This window comes from Erpetoichthys calabaricus (genome assembly GCF_900747795.2).
Source record: "Erpetoichthys calabaricus chromosome 1 unlocalized genomic scaffold, fErpCal1.3 SUPER_1_unloc_27, whole genome shotgun sequence".
Taxonomy (NCBI): domain Eukaryota; kingdom Metazoa; phylum Chordata; class Cladistia; order Polypteriformes; family Polypteridae; genus Erpetoichthys; species Erpetoichthys calabaricus.
Window position 1 is genome coordinate 122638 of NW_026261593.1, and position 16600 is coordinate 139237.

General features: G+C 40.0%; 2 protein-coding genes across 2 annotated transcripts in view; both read left to right on the forward strand.

The window, feature by feature from the left end:
• The window catches only part of LOC114642082 (zinc finger protein 883-like), a 422053-nt gene that overhangs the window by 111676 nt on the left and 293777 nt on the right, over positions 1-16600 (forward strand). The gene's annotated exons all lie outside the window — the stretch shown is intronic.
• The window catches only part of LOC114643402 (zinc finger protein OZF-like), a 719868-nt gene continuing 710229 nt past the window's right edge, over positions 6962-16600 (forward strand). The window contains exon 1 of the mRNA XM_051921851.1: positions 6962-7007. Within this exon, the coding sequence (XP_051777811.1) occupies positions 6991-7007 (17 nt within the window). The 5' untranslated portion in view covers positions 6962-6990. The remainder of the gene's footprint in view (positions 7008-16600) is intronic.

Consider the following 16600-nt stretch of genomic DNA (forward strand, 5'->3'; position numbering starts at 1 on the left):
CTACCACAGCTATGCTGATGACACATTTCTGTATTTATCAATAGCACCTGATGACCCCAAATCTCTTGATTCGCTAACACAATGTCTAACTTGTATCTCAGAATGGATGAATAGTAACTTTCTCAAATTAAATAAAGAAAAAACCGAAATCTTAGTGATTGGCAATAATGGATACAATGAGGCTATTAGAAATAAACTGGATGCATTAGGATTAAAAGTCAAATCGGAGGTAAAAGCTTAGGGGTAACCGTTGATTGTAATCTGAATTTTAAATCGCATATTAATAAGATCACTAGGACAGCATTTTTTCACCTAAGGAACATAGCAAAAGTTAGACCTCTTATATCATCGAAAGATGCAGAGAAATTAGTTCATGCGTTTGTCTTTAGTCGGCTAGATTACTGTAACGCACTCCTCTCAGGACTACCCAAAAAAAGACATCAATCGTTTGCAGTTAGTGCAGAATGCAGCTGCTAGAATCCTTACCAGGAAAAGAAAAATCCGAACACATTTCTCCAGTTTTGATGTCACTACACTGGTTACCTGTGTCATTCAGAATTGACTTTAAAATTCTGCTTATGGTTTATAAAGCTTTAAATAATCTCACCCCGTCTTATATATCGGAATGTCTGACACCTTATATTCCAAATCGCAACCTCAGATCCTCAACTGAGTGTCTCCTTAGAATTCCAAGAGCAAAACTTAAAAGAAGTGGTGAGGCGGCCTTCTGCTGTTATGCACCTAAAATCTGGAATAGCCTGCCAGTAGGAATTCGCCAGGCTAATACAGTGGAGCACTTTAAAAAAAACTACTGAAAACACATTATTTTAACATGGCCTTCTCATAACTTCACTGTAATTTAATCCTGACACTCTGTATATCCAATTCATTATAATAACTATTCATTCAAAATTTTGTACTAACCCCTACTCTCTCTTCTGTTTCCCTTTTCCGGTGTCCTATTGGTGGTGGCTTGTGCCACCACCATCTACCCAAAGCACCATGATGTTCCAACAATGATGGATGGATTAAAAGCCAGAAGCCTGTATAACCATCAGCATCAAGTGACTCCATGAGAACCCTAACTACAAAGAGGACTATTTCATTTATGTTAGGTAGAATGCCCAAAGGGGACTGGGCGGTCTCGTGGCCTGGAACCCCTACAGATTTTATTTTTTTTCTCCAGCCTTCTGGAGTTTTTTTTTTGTTTTTTCTGTCTACCCTGGCCATCGGACCTTACTCCTTTTTATGTTAACTAAGGTTGTCTTATTTTAATTTCTTATTTGTCTTTTATTCTTCTTTTCTTCATTATGTAAAGCACTTTGAGCTACTTTTTGTATGGAAATGTGCTATATAAATAAATGTTGTTGTTGTTGTTGATTAACAGAATTGAAGTTGGGAGTGGGTTAGACCTGCTGTGGCCAGTTACTTTAGGCAGAGGTGACCGTCTCAAGCCAAGTCTTTCCATCTTTGGAGATGAGGGTGCATTGTCCCCATGTCACAAGGCTCCTGATGGCATACTTTGAGAAGTTTGGTGCACTTGTTGTCAATGCTGAGATTAGTAAACATGACTTTTCAATGCCACACTTTAAAGGCCTACTTTATTTGTCTTAAGTGATCCTGTAGTTTCTATTTAGCAGGTTTCTGCTACTCCTGCTGTCCTAGAAAAGACTCTGCTTGCCAGAATCTCACAAGACTGATTTAGTTCTTGGTATGTACCGTACTGTTCATAACAGTACACTGGACATTTTATTAAACAATATTTTTCTTTGAAAATATCGTATCATTAACATTTAAATCATGGTTGGTATAACAAATACCTGATACTTTACTTATGGGTCTCAATTGTTAAGCATGATGTTAATACAAAATGTCTGTTTCAGGTGACTCACTAATGACTGCACAGACGATGCTGAGCCTTGAGAGCCAAGTGGTGTGTGAGGGGCGACGTTCACCTGCGTCTTTTTGTGAATGGAATTGTACTGATCAAGTTTTCTACAATAAAAATACAAAGAAGCAGCATTGACCCTTAATTTCTATGAAAGTGCAAAAAACTTTGACATGTAAATTGTTTTTTGTGCTTTAAGGGTTTCTAAAGCTATTCAATCTTACTACTATGCTTTGGTTTGGTTCTGCTTATTCTACGCTATTCAGAGAATTCTCTTATCAAGACTGTTCACAACAGCATGTTGAGTTACAGAAAATGTAATTTGTGAAATGACAACCTCTATGCAAAATTAATTTAACAATTGAAGACAGTTTGTAGTTATTTGTACAAGATGTGTAATGTGAGCAAAACTAGAACTTGGTACATGGCAGAGGAGCACACCGACATGCAGATTAAGTCCAGTTTTTAAATGTTTTCCTTGTAAAGTTAATTAAAACCTTGTAATCTGACAGTCTGAGTCATCTGTGAAGAAAAATCCTCTGCAGTGTGTGACTTTGATGTGGAGGACATTTGTGTTTATGCAGACCTTGTATGTATCTGTTCCTAGTTTTAGTCCTGTTCCAATTATGAATTCAGTTTTTGTACGCTGGCCAGCACTTTTCTAGTCCTTAACTTTCTGAATCATTAGCAGGAAAAGAATCTGTACACGTTCATTAATGCAACTGGACAGAACTGGTTGGTTTTTTGTACAAATTACTTTGTCCGCTCATGTTTTTGGGTTATAGCAAACTGTCTTTATTAAAACTTAATTTGAAATATCAAACGGGCTGAAAGTGTAGGTTTTTTCTTGGTTTTTGTAGGATGTGCAACAAATTTACTTTGCATTGTCCAGATTTGTTTTCCATAGTGACAGATTTCTTTATTCTACAAAGATGGGACTATTCTGGGTTGAATTTTAGTAGTTATTTTAATAAAACTTGTGCACAATTGATGATAAAGGAAACTGTAATGAATTGCCATTGAGTTATTTCAATTAAGCATCTGGGTATTGCATTATGTGTAAACATTACAGTACTTTAGTGCAAATTTAAGAGCATTTCACATTAGACTACTGGCAGTGTGATGTATTGTAGATACAGTATTACTGTTTTACTAGCAATTCTTCTAGTTATTGCAAAATTTAGTGACAGTTAGTGATGAACCAATCACATTTCCACGAGGTGTAGTCTAGTTTGGTTGAAGAGTTTAATTCAAATACTGATATATGCTGGTTTTACATTGGAATTAGAATATGAATGTACATTGTGCAGATTAAATTCCTGATTAGGAGTCTAACACCAACCAGGTTTTCAAGGAGCATTGCCGCATAATCGGAACAATCAATCAAACGCATCAGGCAACGGCAATCTGCAATCGCCAGACAGATGCTGACCAGGTTTGTTATTGAACACCAGACCTGGCTGTGCGACTGGCGTAATTGTTCAAGCCACCGTTATGTTTACTGCTAAACAACGGTAATCAGTGCTTGTGCCTAACGTAAGTGTATCTAGTGAACGTTGACCCGATTACTGCAGAATAATTACTTGCTAAGCGTATGCCGATTTACAATGCTTGACATTATTGCCAATTATAATTTTTGACTTCAAAGATGTCTATCACAACTTCATAGACATTTGGTATTCGTCCACAATGCTCTAAGAGTTTACTGTTAAAATGTGCTGTTAATACAAATGGCCAGGAGATGTCACTAGAGAGGTGAGTGTCAAATGCTTCGATACGATTTCCGACACCATTGCTTGGTGAAGCTTCTTTCCGCTGAACATTTGACACTCACCTCTCTAGTGACACCTCCTGGCCATTTTCATTAACGTTACACAAACTTATGATCCACTTCAATGACGTCTGTTAAAACTCTTATTGTTTTTACTTTTTCGATGCTACAGACTGACAACGAAGAGAAGGGATCGTCAGCAGCTTCTAGTGTCTGATGTCTAAAAAATATAAATATAACTAACGCCGACAGGCAGAATGCACTATACGATAGCAAGAGTTAAACAAAATAAGACGCCTCACTTACTGATCCCCGGCTCTTTCAATGAATATTTACTTTTGCACTGTATCATTATAATCGCTCCTGTTATTAGTATTATAATGAACCCTCATCTTTTCTTGAGATCACATTTAATAGCCTTAAATGTTTTCTTTGTTCTGACTTAATTAAAACGGAGTAGACGGAAAATAAAGGTTTATCCCTGTACTTTGCCATGATATAGGTAAGCACATTTGAGAAAGAAAAGGTGAAATCCTTAAATCACGGATGTTATTATTTGATCAAGTATTGAAATATTCCATTTATTAATACTTTACAATATTTTGTGGAGCGCAAATATAACGAGTTTGCTATGAAGAAAAGACGTCGTCAGTGGCTCAAGTGACTAAGGTTGTTGCTTTTCAAATTCTGAGCGTAGTGTTAGCCCGAGTTCGATCCGAATTAAAGACTCCTCATAATTAAAAAAATGATCAGGAGTGAAATCTTTATAACCAATTTGAACTAAATAATTCTGAGAGATACTATGGAAGGATCGCATAAGAGATCTGTTTGGGAATCATCTCCACTTAGAATCGACATCAAAATGCGATGACTAATTGCGTAAGGCAGCTCACGTATTTACATGAATTCATCTTCTATTCATCGCCATTTGACGTCCATGAACCCCTCCATTGAATAAGGTGATATCAAACCCACTGTGGTAGATCAGGTTGAATTTGCTCTGCTGCACCAAACATTCAAAAGTGTCAATCCGGAGCACATCAGAGAGGCTGAGAGACACGGCGCAGATCAGTCACCGACACACTGACACACACGGGACACTCCGAGGTGAGCAGTGCACGTATCAAGGACGGCATTAAAGATCTTCTTGAGTGCTGAGGCAACAACAAAAAGCAGCGGGATAAACACATCTGGACCTGATGACGAAAAAGCATTTGCCTTTACCAGCAGCATCTCTCCCTCGTGAACACATCTTCAAAGTCCGGACAGGCGATCAGTAAAAAGTTGTCTTAGTCACAGCACAGTGCAATAATAAAACATAGTTCTCCAGTCTGTATCATTCTTAAACAATCTTCCAGTTATAGAGGCGCAATCCCAGTTACTAACACATTTACCGTGTAGCTCCCCCCCAAAAAAAACTCAAAGTAAGAACACATTCCACCTTATTAATTTAATATTTAAAAATTTAAATCGCTAAACCCGCCATCAACAACTACAATAACAGTTGAAATAATCACTCAAATATTTTTTTTTTTTGTTATAGACTGCTGCTAAATGAAAAAAAAAAGAAAAACAGACTCTTTTGGGTGACAATTCACAATGAGTGGACGTGGGATCCGAACCCACGCAAGTCTTATTATGGAGCAGCAACGCTACCGCTGCACCACTACTGTTTTCAGCAGAGGGACGTATATAATGTATGTTTTTTTTTATGGAGCTTTGAACCTTTATGCCGGTCAGACCATAATATATTACAGCTCATACTCACATATAACCTCATTGTCCAGTCACCACCAGGACCATTCAGGAATGGACAACAAAGGCTGGGGAGACTCTGAAGGACGCCTTTGAGAACACTGAGTGGGATATTCTTTGTGACTCACACAGCCAGGACACTGAGGGTCTCAGCCACCGTGTCACAGATCACATCAATCTTTCTGTGGGTAGCACAGTCCTCACAAAGGCAGGGTGCTGTTTCCCCAACAACACAATCACAAAAAACTTGAAAGGCTGCTGAAAATGTAAAACTTGCAGGTCTGGAGATAAAATCAAGGTGGTGCAGTCAGAACTGAAGCAACAGCTCTGTGAGTGGAGAGCCCACTACAGAGACAAACGTGACCACAAGTTACAACAAAACAACATGAAGGAAGTGTGGAATGGGGTGACGATCATGACAGGCAGCTGTAAAACATGCAGAGGAAGGGCATAAGAGCAGAGACAATGAACTGAAGCAGATCTTCAAAAGGTTTGACTCATTCTTGTCAATGAATAGCAACAGCACTGGGTATGGGGTTCACAGGAGGATTCACTTAGTTTGTTACTGGGCTGAAGAACGCGAACGCGCCGCGCGCCCGTCACTCAAGTCACGTGCGGTAGGTTCTGGAGGTTCTGCTTCAGCTTTATAACACACTGGTGAGACCTCATCTGAGTCCTGTGCACAACACGGTTATTTAATTACAAATTCATTTGGGTCAGATTTTCAAACCAAGAAATTTAGCTGGGACAGACATTTTCAGTGGCCAGTAAACAGACTAATTTTAAAACAACACAAATGAATGTGCTGACAAACAAGTCATGTTTATTCATTGTTATCCTTTTAAATTTGGTTAGATCTGACACAGGCACATCAAAAAGTGCATAAAAATCAATTAAAACGCTACAATAGAACAGAATCTGAAGTAGTAGCAATACTGTGTTTTTTTATTCAGCTTTTGAAATTATAAAATATAAACATTTTGCTCACATCTGACCAAGGCATATCTCAGAGTTCATAAAAATAAAAAAGTGCACAATATTAGCAATAAAATTTGTTTCCCTTTTGAAATAAAAGAAATATTTTGGTCATAGATGACCCAGGCACATCACACAGTGTATTTATCAGATTAGACAAGCACTATGACTGCTCTCAAAGCTCTCAGCGCACAAAGCCATGACAAGTGATAACAGCGACTAACACACGTGAACACAACGACTACTGCACTCTGAGGACACACACAGGAGGTTGTTCATGATCAGACAAACAAACGGTTCTGTGGCAGCACCAAACAAACGCAGCTCCTCCGTTGACTCTGTTGATTAAATAGGCTCCCATAAGGCAGTCGGACACTGAGCCACCCAGCCTCTCTCCAGGCATAACGCACTGTCACGTGACCCTATATCGACCTCTGGGTGACGTCATCCAAAGCGACGGCTACTGTAGCCACGCTGCCACTGTCTTGCTTTGTGAAACGCTACAGACGCAGGGCTGTTACTGAGTGAGACAGAAGTGTGAACGACTTCAGAAAGAATCTCATCGCAACGGGGCAGACAGTAAGTGTTTTGGATTTTGGGGATGCACTTTATGGATGTGTGAGTTGTCATTCCCTCCATTAGAATCGCCGCGCGCGATCTGAGTGAGAGTCGAGCGGCGCGTTCGTGTTCTTTAGCCCCCCGCCGAACTTTGCTCGAGTGAATCCTCCTGTAGCCACCCGCGTGTTGTTTCTGTTCATTGGTATCAGCGGTTCACTTCACGTGGCTGAGTCCCCAATTTTAAATCGTAGCACCCAGTCACACCGCTGGCGCCTGTTCATTCATCTCCGTGTGTTCCTTTTGTCGATTCCTTCTCGAATCGCAGACATCGAGGAGACGGCCATTGCACACGTACGGCGCTTTGATTTCTGCCTTTGTTTCTCTTTTGGCCCTCTGTGGTGTCCAGTTCAAAGACAGTCGCGGAGGTGGTGACCGGCCGGCCATTAAAAGAATAGCGAGGAGTCAGATTAGTAAAAGTGAAAATCGAACTGGAGTCCATGGCCGTGGAGAAGAGTCTTAGAGAATACGAGCTGAGAACAAATACTAAGATATAGTGAGCGAAAACGGCAGTGCTGCCATGAAGAAATTCGCCTTTAAGAGTATAAATTATATGATCTTAACTGGTAAAGGTTTGCAGTCAGTATCTGTATTTACACACACGGCCTCAAACCTGCTTAACCCAATGCACCCTCCACACATCCTTCTGCTGATACCAGCATAGGAAAAACATCCCCACCCATAATAACAACAGCGCAAGTGAGCAGAGAGCTGAGGAGACGTCGTGCCAGCAAAGCAGCGGGTCCAGATGGAGTATCGCCACGACTGCTGAAGGTCTGTGCATCGGAGCTGGGGGGTCCTCTACAGCGCATCTTCAACCTGAGCCTGGAACAGGGGAGAGTCACTAGGCTTTGGAAAACATCTTGTATCACCCCAGTCCCAAAGGTATCACGTCCTAGTGAGCTGAATGACTTTCGGCCTGTTGCTCTGACATCACATGTGATGAAGACCACGGAGAGGCTGCTGCTTCACCACCTTAGGCCACAGGTTCAACACGCCCTTGACCCTCTGCAGTTTGCATATCAGGAGAAGGTGGGAGCGGAAGATGCCATCATCTATATGCTACACCGATCCCTCTCTCACTTGGACAGAGGCAGTGGTGCTGTAAGAATTATGTTTCTAGACTTCTCTAGCGCCTTCAACACAATCCAACCTCTGCTCCTTAGGGACAAGCTGACAGAGATGAGATTAGATTCATACCTAGTGGCATGGATCGTGGACTATCTTAAAGACAGACCTCAGTATGTGCGTCTTGGGAACTGCACGTCTGACATTGTGGTCAGCAACACAGGAGCGCCACAAGGGACTGTACTTTCTCCGGTCCTGTTCAGCCTATATACATCGGACTTCCAATACAACTCGGAGTCCTGCCATGTGCAAAAGTTCGCTGATGACACTGCTATCGTGGGCTGTATCAGGAATGGGCTGGAGGAGGAGTATAGGGACCTAATCAATGACTTTGTTAAATGGTCCGACTCAAACCACCTACACCTGAACACCAGCAAAACCAAGGAGCTGGTGGTGGATTTTAGGAGGCCCAGACCCCTCATAGACCCAGTGATCATCAAAGGTGACTGTGTGCAGATGGTGCAGACCTATAAATATCTGGGAGTGCAGCTGGATGATAAATTAGACTGGACTGCCAATACTGATGCGCTGTGCAAGAAAGGACAAAGCCGGTTATACTTCCTTAGAAGGCTGGCTTCCTTCAACATCTGCAATAAGATGCTGCAGATGTTCTATCAAACAGTTGTGGCGAGCGCCCTCTTCTATGCAGTGGTGTGCTGGGGAGGCAGCATTAAGAGGAAAGACACCTCACGCCTGGACAAACTGGTGAGGAAGGCAGGCTCTATTGTTGGCATGGAGCTGGACAGTTTAACATCTGTGGCAGAGCGAAGGGCGCTCAGCAGGCTCCTATCAATTATGGAGAATCCACTGCATCCACTAAATAATGTCATCTCCAGACAGAGGAGCAGCTTCAGCGACAGACTGCTGTCACTGTCCTGCTCCACAGACAGATTGAGGAGATCGTTCCTCCCCCAAACTATGCGACTCTTTAATTCCACCAGGGGGGGTAAACGTTAATATTTAACATTATACATAGTTATTGTCTGTTTTTTTCACCTGCATTATTATCATTCTTTAATTTAATATTATTTATTGTATCAGTATGCTGCTGCTGAAGAATGTGAATTTCCCATTGGGATTAATAAAGTATCTATCTATCTATCTATCTATCTATCTATCTATCTATCTATCTATCTATCTATCTATCTATCTATCTATCTATCTATCTATCTATCTATCTATCTATCTATCTATCTATCTATCTATCTATCTAACAGACATTTACATGCATTGCTTGAATGGACACTTCAATGGGTGTCTTTTTTTCCCATTTAACTTGTATCAAATATGACAAACTCACATGTTTCAGTGCTAAATCCAAACCAGTAATGTCTGTTAGTAAGTATTAGAGAAGTTAATAGAGATTTGTGGTTTGTGTTACTGCCTTGCAGTTCTAGCAGACTGAATTTGAATCTCAGCCTGTTTTTTTAGTCTCTATGCAGTTTCCATGTCTGCTCTTTTATTCTTATTTTCTCCACTTCTCTAAAGATGCTCAGGTTTAGTGGCCTGGCAAATCTAACTTGTCTTGGTGTGGTTGTGGACTTGAATGTGAGTGTACCCTATGTGAGTGTCTGTATTTGGCTTCTGCCCTTGACAGGTACTCTGGTTTTATTTCTGTACCCCAATAACTTCTATTTGTGTTTGTTTTGGCTACTTATACATGTGACTTTATCATACAAACCCAACCAGGCTGTGTGGGTGACCCCATGTGCCACTCTTAGGTGAACACCACTGTCAGGACTGGCATCCTTCTTCTGGCCAAGACCCACTTTCATTTAATTAGAATTTTCATGAAGGTCAATAATGAGACGCTTTTACTCTGGACCCCCCTTTTAATATTAATACATTTTATTTATACAAGGTGCCTTTCAGAGAACTCAAGGACAACGATCAAACAATAAATAATTAAAAGACACAATTATAAACAACTTAAAACATCAGAAAATCTAAAAATTAAAACCAAACAGAACCGCTGTAATCATAAGGAAAAATAAAAAGCCATTTTAAACAGATGTGTTTTAAGTTTACATTTGAAGGATGAATGTGATTTTATGTTTCTGAGCTCTGCAGGTAACGAATTCCAGAGCTTGGGAGCAGAACGACTGAAAGCTCTGCTCCCCATGGTGGTTAGACGGACGGTCAGATGGATGGAGGAAGAGGATTTAAGGTTATGGGAGGGAATGGCAACATGAAGAAGGTCAGACAGATATGGAGGTGCAAGGTTATGATTGGCCTTAAATGTTAATAGCCGAATCTTAAAATTAGTTTGAAAGTTGATCGGGAGCCAATGAAGCTGCTGCAAGACTGGAGTAATATGGTGAATAGATGGGGTTTGAGTAATGATGCGTGCTGCAGAATTCTGGACTAACTGAAGCTTATGAAGAGATTTATTAGGGAGACCAAAGATGAGTGAATTGCAATAGTCCAGCCGAGAAGTGACAAGACTATGAACAAGAATGGCAGTGGTATGAGGAGTGAGGGAGGGGCGAATGCGATTAATATTACGTAGGTGGAAGTAAGCAGACCGGGTGATGTTATTAATGTGACATTGGAAAGATAGAGTACTGTCGAGGATGACACCCAGACTCTTGACCTGAGATGATGGGGGAAACAACAGAGGTATCAATAATAAGAGAAAGATTATTGGTTTTGGATAATGATGATTTTGAACCAATGAGGAGAACCTCAGTTTTGTCACTGTTTAATTTAAGAAAATTTGAAGAAAACCAGGATTTAATTTCAGCAATGCAGTCAATAAGCGAGGGTGGTGGAAAAGAGGAGATGGGTTTACTAACAAGGTAGAGCTGGGTGTCATCAGCATAACAGTGAAAATTAATGTTATATTTATGAAAAATATTGCCAAGGGGAAGAAGGTAAATAATAAAAAGCAGAGGCCCCAGGACAGAGCCCTGGGGCACACCAGAAGTAACAATGGTGGGTTTTGATGTGAAGATTTTAAGCTGAATGAACGGAGTGTGGCCTTAGTGGTAGGATCTAAACCATTCAAGTGGAGTGTGAGTAATGCCAATCAGAGATAATCTATTATGGAGAGTGGTGTGACAAATAGTATCAAAGGCCGCACTCAGATCAAGGAGGTTGAGAATAGTGATTAGATCAGAGTCAGCAGCCATAAGGAGGTCATTGGTAATTTTAACAAGTGCCGTTTCTGTACTATGAAGGGGGCGAAAACCAGACTGGAACTTTTCATATAGATTATTGTGAGATAAGTGGGCGTGAAGTTGGATGGCTACTATTTTTTCAAGAATTTTGGAGATAAAGGGCAAGTTAGAAATTGGGTGAAAATTATTGAAATTAGTAGGATCAGCACCAGGTTTTTTTAGTATTGGTTATAGCAGCAGTTTTAAAAGATGAGGGAATAATACCAGTAGTAAGAGAAGAGTGAATGATGGCAGAAATGAGAGGGACTGGAGAGGGGAGGCAGGCTTTAACCAGAACTGTAGGCAGGGGGTCCAGCTGACAAGTAGATGACTTGGATTTGCAGATGAGATCTGAGATTTCAGAGGAAGTGGGAAGCTGGAAAGAAGAGAAAGAGTGAATAGGCAAGTGTAGTTCAGAAGGAATACAGAAAGGATCTGGACCAAGGTGCTGATGTAGCCTTTAGATTTTCTCATTAAAAAAGGACAAAAGAGAATTACAGAAAGCAGTTGAGTAAAGGTGAGATGGTAAAGAGTCTGGAGGTTGTGTAACATTATTAAGTAAAGAAAACAAAGTCTTGGTGTTACCTGTATTACAAGTGTTGTGATGTGAGATTTTACATGTAACTTGATAAATATTTTGTATGTCTTTATGTCTTTATTTGATTTTTAGGCAAAGCAATGTAATTTAGTATTACTTTGGTGAGAGGCATTCGTGTTTGACCCCCCCCCCCCCCCCCCCCTTTTTTTTTTATGACTGAGCTTTTTTGAATTTTATGACAGGATTTGGGGGAAGATGTGCCTTACACCAGTTTGGTTAGTGTTTCTTAGCTTAATTCATTTCTCACAATACTGGGAGGTGCTGCTGTTTAATAGGAGTTTATTACTGTGTTAAGTACTAAAATATTTGTGATGTGTGCAGAGTGTACTTAAACATAATGAAGCTGATAAACTTGAAACTTATTTCAAAGTTGTTGATAATGGCAAAGTTGTTTTGAAGAATGTTTTTGTCCTGGAGCATGCCAGACTTGCCAACCAGTCGCTGATCTCATCACCTGACCACGTTAATTTAAACAATTGTCACATTTAGTGATTGTGTGCCGACCATTCAGCAGAGTCGTGCTCAGCTCTGTTTCTAACAACCAATAGCATGCTGCTGATGACACCTGTGGTGTACAAAGGGTTAACAGCAGTAGTTCTTCAGCAGCAATCTTCACCTTTTATTTTTCCCCTTTTATTTTGCTATCTGAAACACGAAACAACAGAAAGAGGAACTTCTCTTATTTCTGTTAGGTTCAAAACCTGCAGTTTCTTAGCACTTAACTCTATGCCTTCTACTTCAGGGAAACATTCTCTGGTTGTCTGCTCTCCTGCACACACAGTGTGCCCCTAAGACTAAAAACAAAATCAAACCTGTTTAAATTTATCTTTGCGAGTCGCAGGCTAGTTGAAGTCAGACATTGGGTGTCTCACATTAGACGACCATCTTTACAGGGACACACTGCCAACTGCCTCCATCTCACTAAGGTTATGTAAATGAAGGCTGTGACTTAAATAATGGTTTTGGATTTTGTAAGCTTGGGGCAGTTTCACATGAGACAAGTTGACCAACGATTGAAAGTTCCTCCTTCATATGCCCCTGTTTTTTAACATAATCCTCAGGCCTAACTTGTATAAACCTTCCTTAACATTAACTATTAACAAAATTCCAGGACCCTAACAGTATTGAATGTTCAATCAAAGTAGTGAATACTGTTGACACACAACTGTGCAAGATGGCCTCCTTGTTTTTCTACCCTGATGGACCCTCCTTTCATTCCCAAAATCATTTTACAGCTAATGTGACAGGAAAAGTGATGAGTTACTGTCTGATTGCTATGAACTGTCTGACTTAACATCAGCTTTAACTAATAGGATGTTATTAAAAATCAAATGTCCTCAGATCTGAATGATGCAGTTTTAATGGAATTGGTTCCTGTTTTTTTTCCACAGAGAGATAAAACTCTGCCATTTATTGTAACATTTAAATGGATGTGAAAGAGGTGACTTGTGAGGCAGACCTAAATATCATGGAGGAGAGGACCATAAATGTTAAGGAGGAGGACTGTGAGTGGGAGAATCTGGTCATTAAGGAAGAGGTCTGTGAACTGGGGTCAGTGAGTATTAAAGAGGAGTGTGTCAGCACTGAGACTGTCAAGGAAGATGACCTTCATTTTGGAGATCAAGATGGAGCAGTGACCGAGTTAGGTTTTTCTCAAAGCAGACATTCTTCATCTCTGGAGTCTTCTATCAGTGTAAAATATGAATCATTACAGTCTGATAGAAAGACGACTGAAGAAATTTCATCTCCTAGGACTGAGGAAGGTCAGCCATTACCTAAGACATCATCATCTGAAACAAGTAAGTGAAAAATAACCATCGGTGTACATTTTAGAGTCCGGGTTATGGGTCTGAAATTGCTGTCTTGTGCTTTTTTTTTTTTATTTTGTTTTAAAGAAACTTAGACAAAAGTTCAAACTATATTAAACACAGCAATTTCACTACAGTTTAAAGGGTTTAGGACTCTGCACTTCTTCAATTATTGTTTGTAACATTATGCAAACACTCTAAGCCTGATTTTGGTAAAAAAAAAAAGAAGTTTGTGAACCCTTTCGAATTCCTTTTATTTCTCCTAATTCTGTTGTCTGATCTTCAATTAAGTTCCTATAGCAGACAAACACAGTCATCTTAACTAATAACAAACAATGAGACCCTTGTCATTCCTGAATACATTAAACATGGGAACAGTCCAGTTTGTGACCCCCTGCCTTTAGAAACTTTCTGATCCTCCTTTAGCTGTAATGACCTTCACCAAACATTTCCTGCAACTGCCACTCAGGGTTCAATTTCTTGTCTGTTCATCATTTCAAAAGTTTTCAGTTCCTTGATGTCTCAGAGATTCCTTCAGTGATCAGCTGATTTCAGGTAAAGCCAACGAATCCTAAGCTCTTCGTTTTGATTTGCCAGTCCGGAACACCAGCTTTCTTCTGTTTAAGCCTTTCTCTTGTTGACTTCTTTTGTTTCAGCTGTTTGTCTTTTTCTTTACATAACTTCTCTCAAGCTTTCACTTTCATTACTTCTCCTATCAGATTTCTTTCTAACAATTTTTAATTCAGGGCTACATTGATGATGGCATCCTGTCCTGGTCCTGCAGAAGCAAAAAAGCCCTAAACTGTGATTCTACCATGAGGTGGGAGATAAAAATGGTGTGCAGTGATCTTTTTACCTCCACACCAATGTGAATTGGGAACACACACATGGTGACATGGGGATTCAGGCAATTAAAAGACCCACACACCAGACCAGGGGTGACATTTATAAAACATTGCATGGAATCGAGTGTGAAAATATGCACACACAAAAAACCCCAAAAAACTGGAAAATGTGTACGCCCAGAAAAAAATCAGGTTTATAAACCGGATGTATGCACATTACTACAAAATTTACTTTTTGTAAATCATAGTCACTTTTTAAATATGTATATGTGAACACTCCTTTACCTGCCACCCTGAAAACATTCACCTATGGAGCCTACTAATCCATCACCTCTGTATGCAATCATGATGCTGCAGAACTTCATTAGCTGGTAGATCTGCCTCTTCCTCCTGACACTTGGAGACCCCATCACCTGCATTCGAGAATATCTGGCTTTGCTCTTCATCTGAGAGTGAAAGATTACACATGTAGTTACAACGCCTCTCCTCTCTGCTCTGGGGTTCAGGAAAAGTGTAGGGCAAAACTGTCTGTGAAGGAAGACACTGTTACCTGGCACATGTAATGACATGATTGCTGTTATAATGAATAGGTCAGGTCATATGAAACACTGAGGGATCAGCAGGTTACTTCACCAACACATACTTCACCATGTAAAGCAACATCACTTCTGTCAAAGCTACTTTGTCTGAAAATAAATGAATCGTGGTTTGAGTGAGGCCATGGAGATGTGACGTTTGTCAGGCACATCTTAGATGACTTGTGTATTAATGGAATGTCACTGCTTACGGTTAACAAAAGCAGCTTCAATCTTGCTAGGTGCCCTTTCTGCAATATGAGTGCAGTAAAGTGTTCCAGTTGTGTTAGGAGAGCTGGACACAGCTGCAGATTGACTTTTTGTGTTGGCAAAAAATGTCGTGTTATGTGTGTACACCCACACTGTACAAAAACAAGATGTAGTGCATCAGCAGTCAGTTAATGGCTTCCAGCACAGCAGGCATAATGGAGTGAAGTGAAGAGACATTAACTGGCAGATATAAAGTGATGACAATGTAGAATTTCTTCAGTGCCAATACGTATCATTGGCTCTCCTAATGGGAACTAAAATACAATCTGTACATCATAGCTCCAATTTTTGAGGTGTCATGATTGTCACATCAATGCACATTATAATAACGGCTTGGTGAATTGAATTATTCTTGCGAGTCATCATTTAGCTAGTTTGGCTGCCTTTTCCTCTTTGTTCAAGGGTGTCGTCATTTCCCACTTACTGTAAATATGTTTGTTCCCCTGTCAAGTTTTGTAAACCTTGACGTTTGTATGGGAGGTTGCATACACACTTTTCAAGTCCAATTTTATGTGTATGCAAGCTTTATAAATGATGCCTTAGGACCTTCACTAGCCTAACTATAGATAGGTCTCAACCCGGGCAGCCTTACTCCAAACTCAACATGAGGCTTCAGCATGCACAGGCCCAAAATGGATTGTTGGCTTAAATAGTTATAATAAAGCACTCATCAAATGTCAGTAAACAACTGAAGGACCACCTCCCTGATATCAAATATAAACGCTGGGGGTGGTCCTTCAGAAGTGACATTGGTGTGACCCCACCTCTTAGGGTCTCACCCACAAAATACAAAGATATTTTGGTAATTAATAAACACAATATAAACAAAACTTGAAATGACATAATCAGAATGCAAAGGCAGGTAATATTTGAAAAAATTTGAAAGCACTAAATAAGCAAAGATTTTCTTTTAAATGCCTATTTGCTCTCCAAGAATTATTTTTATCGCCCTTTTTTATAATTTCCCAGCTTTATTCTCCTCTTACTTTCTTATTATCTGTTCTTGACAATCTTTAAGAGTTATCTTAATGTGATGTGGGGACAGCTTAAGTGTTAGCTAAACTAACAACCTTGATGGTCTGATGAATGGTCTCCTCGTGTCTGTTACATTTCTTACGTTCTTGTTCTGTATGTTCAAAAGCAGATCTTTATGAAGAAGAGACGGCTTTTCAAGAACCCACATTTCATTCCTTTTATTTGTCTCTAAGCAACAC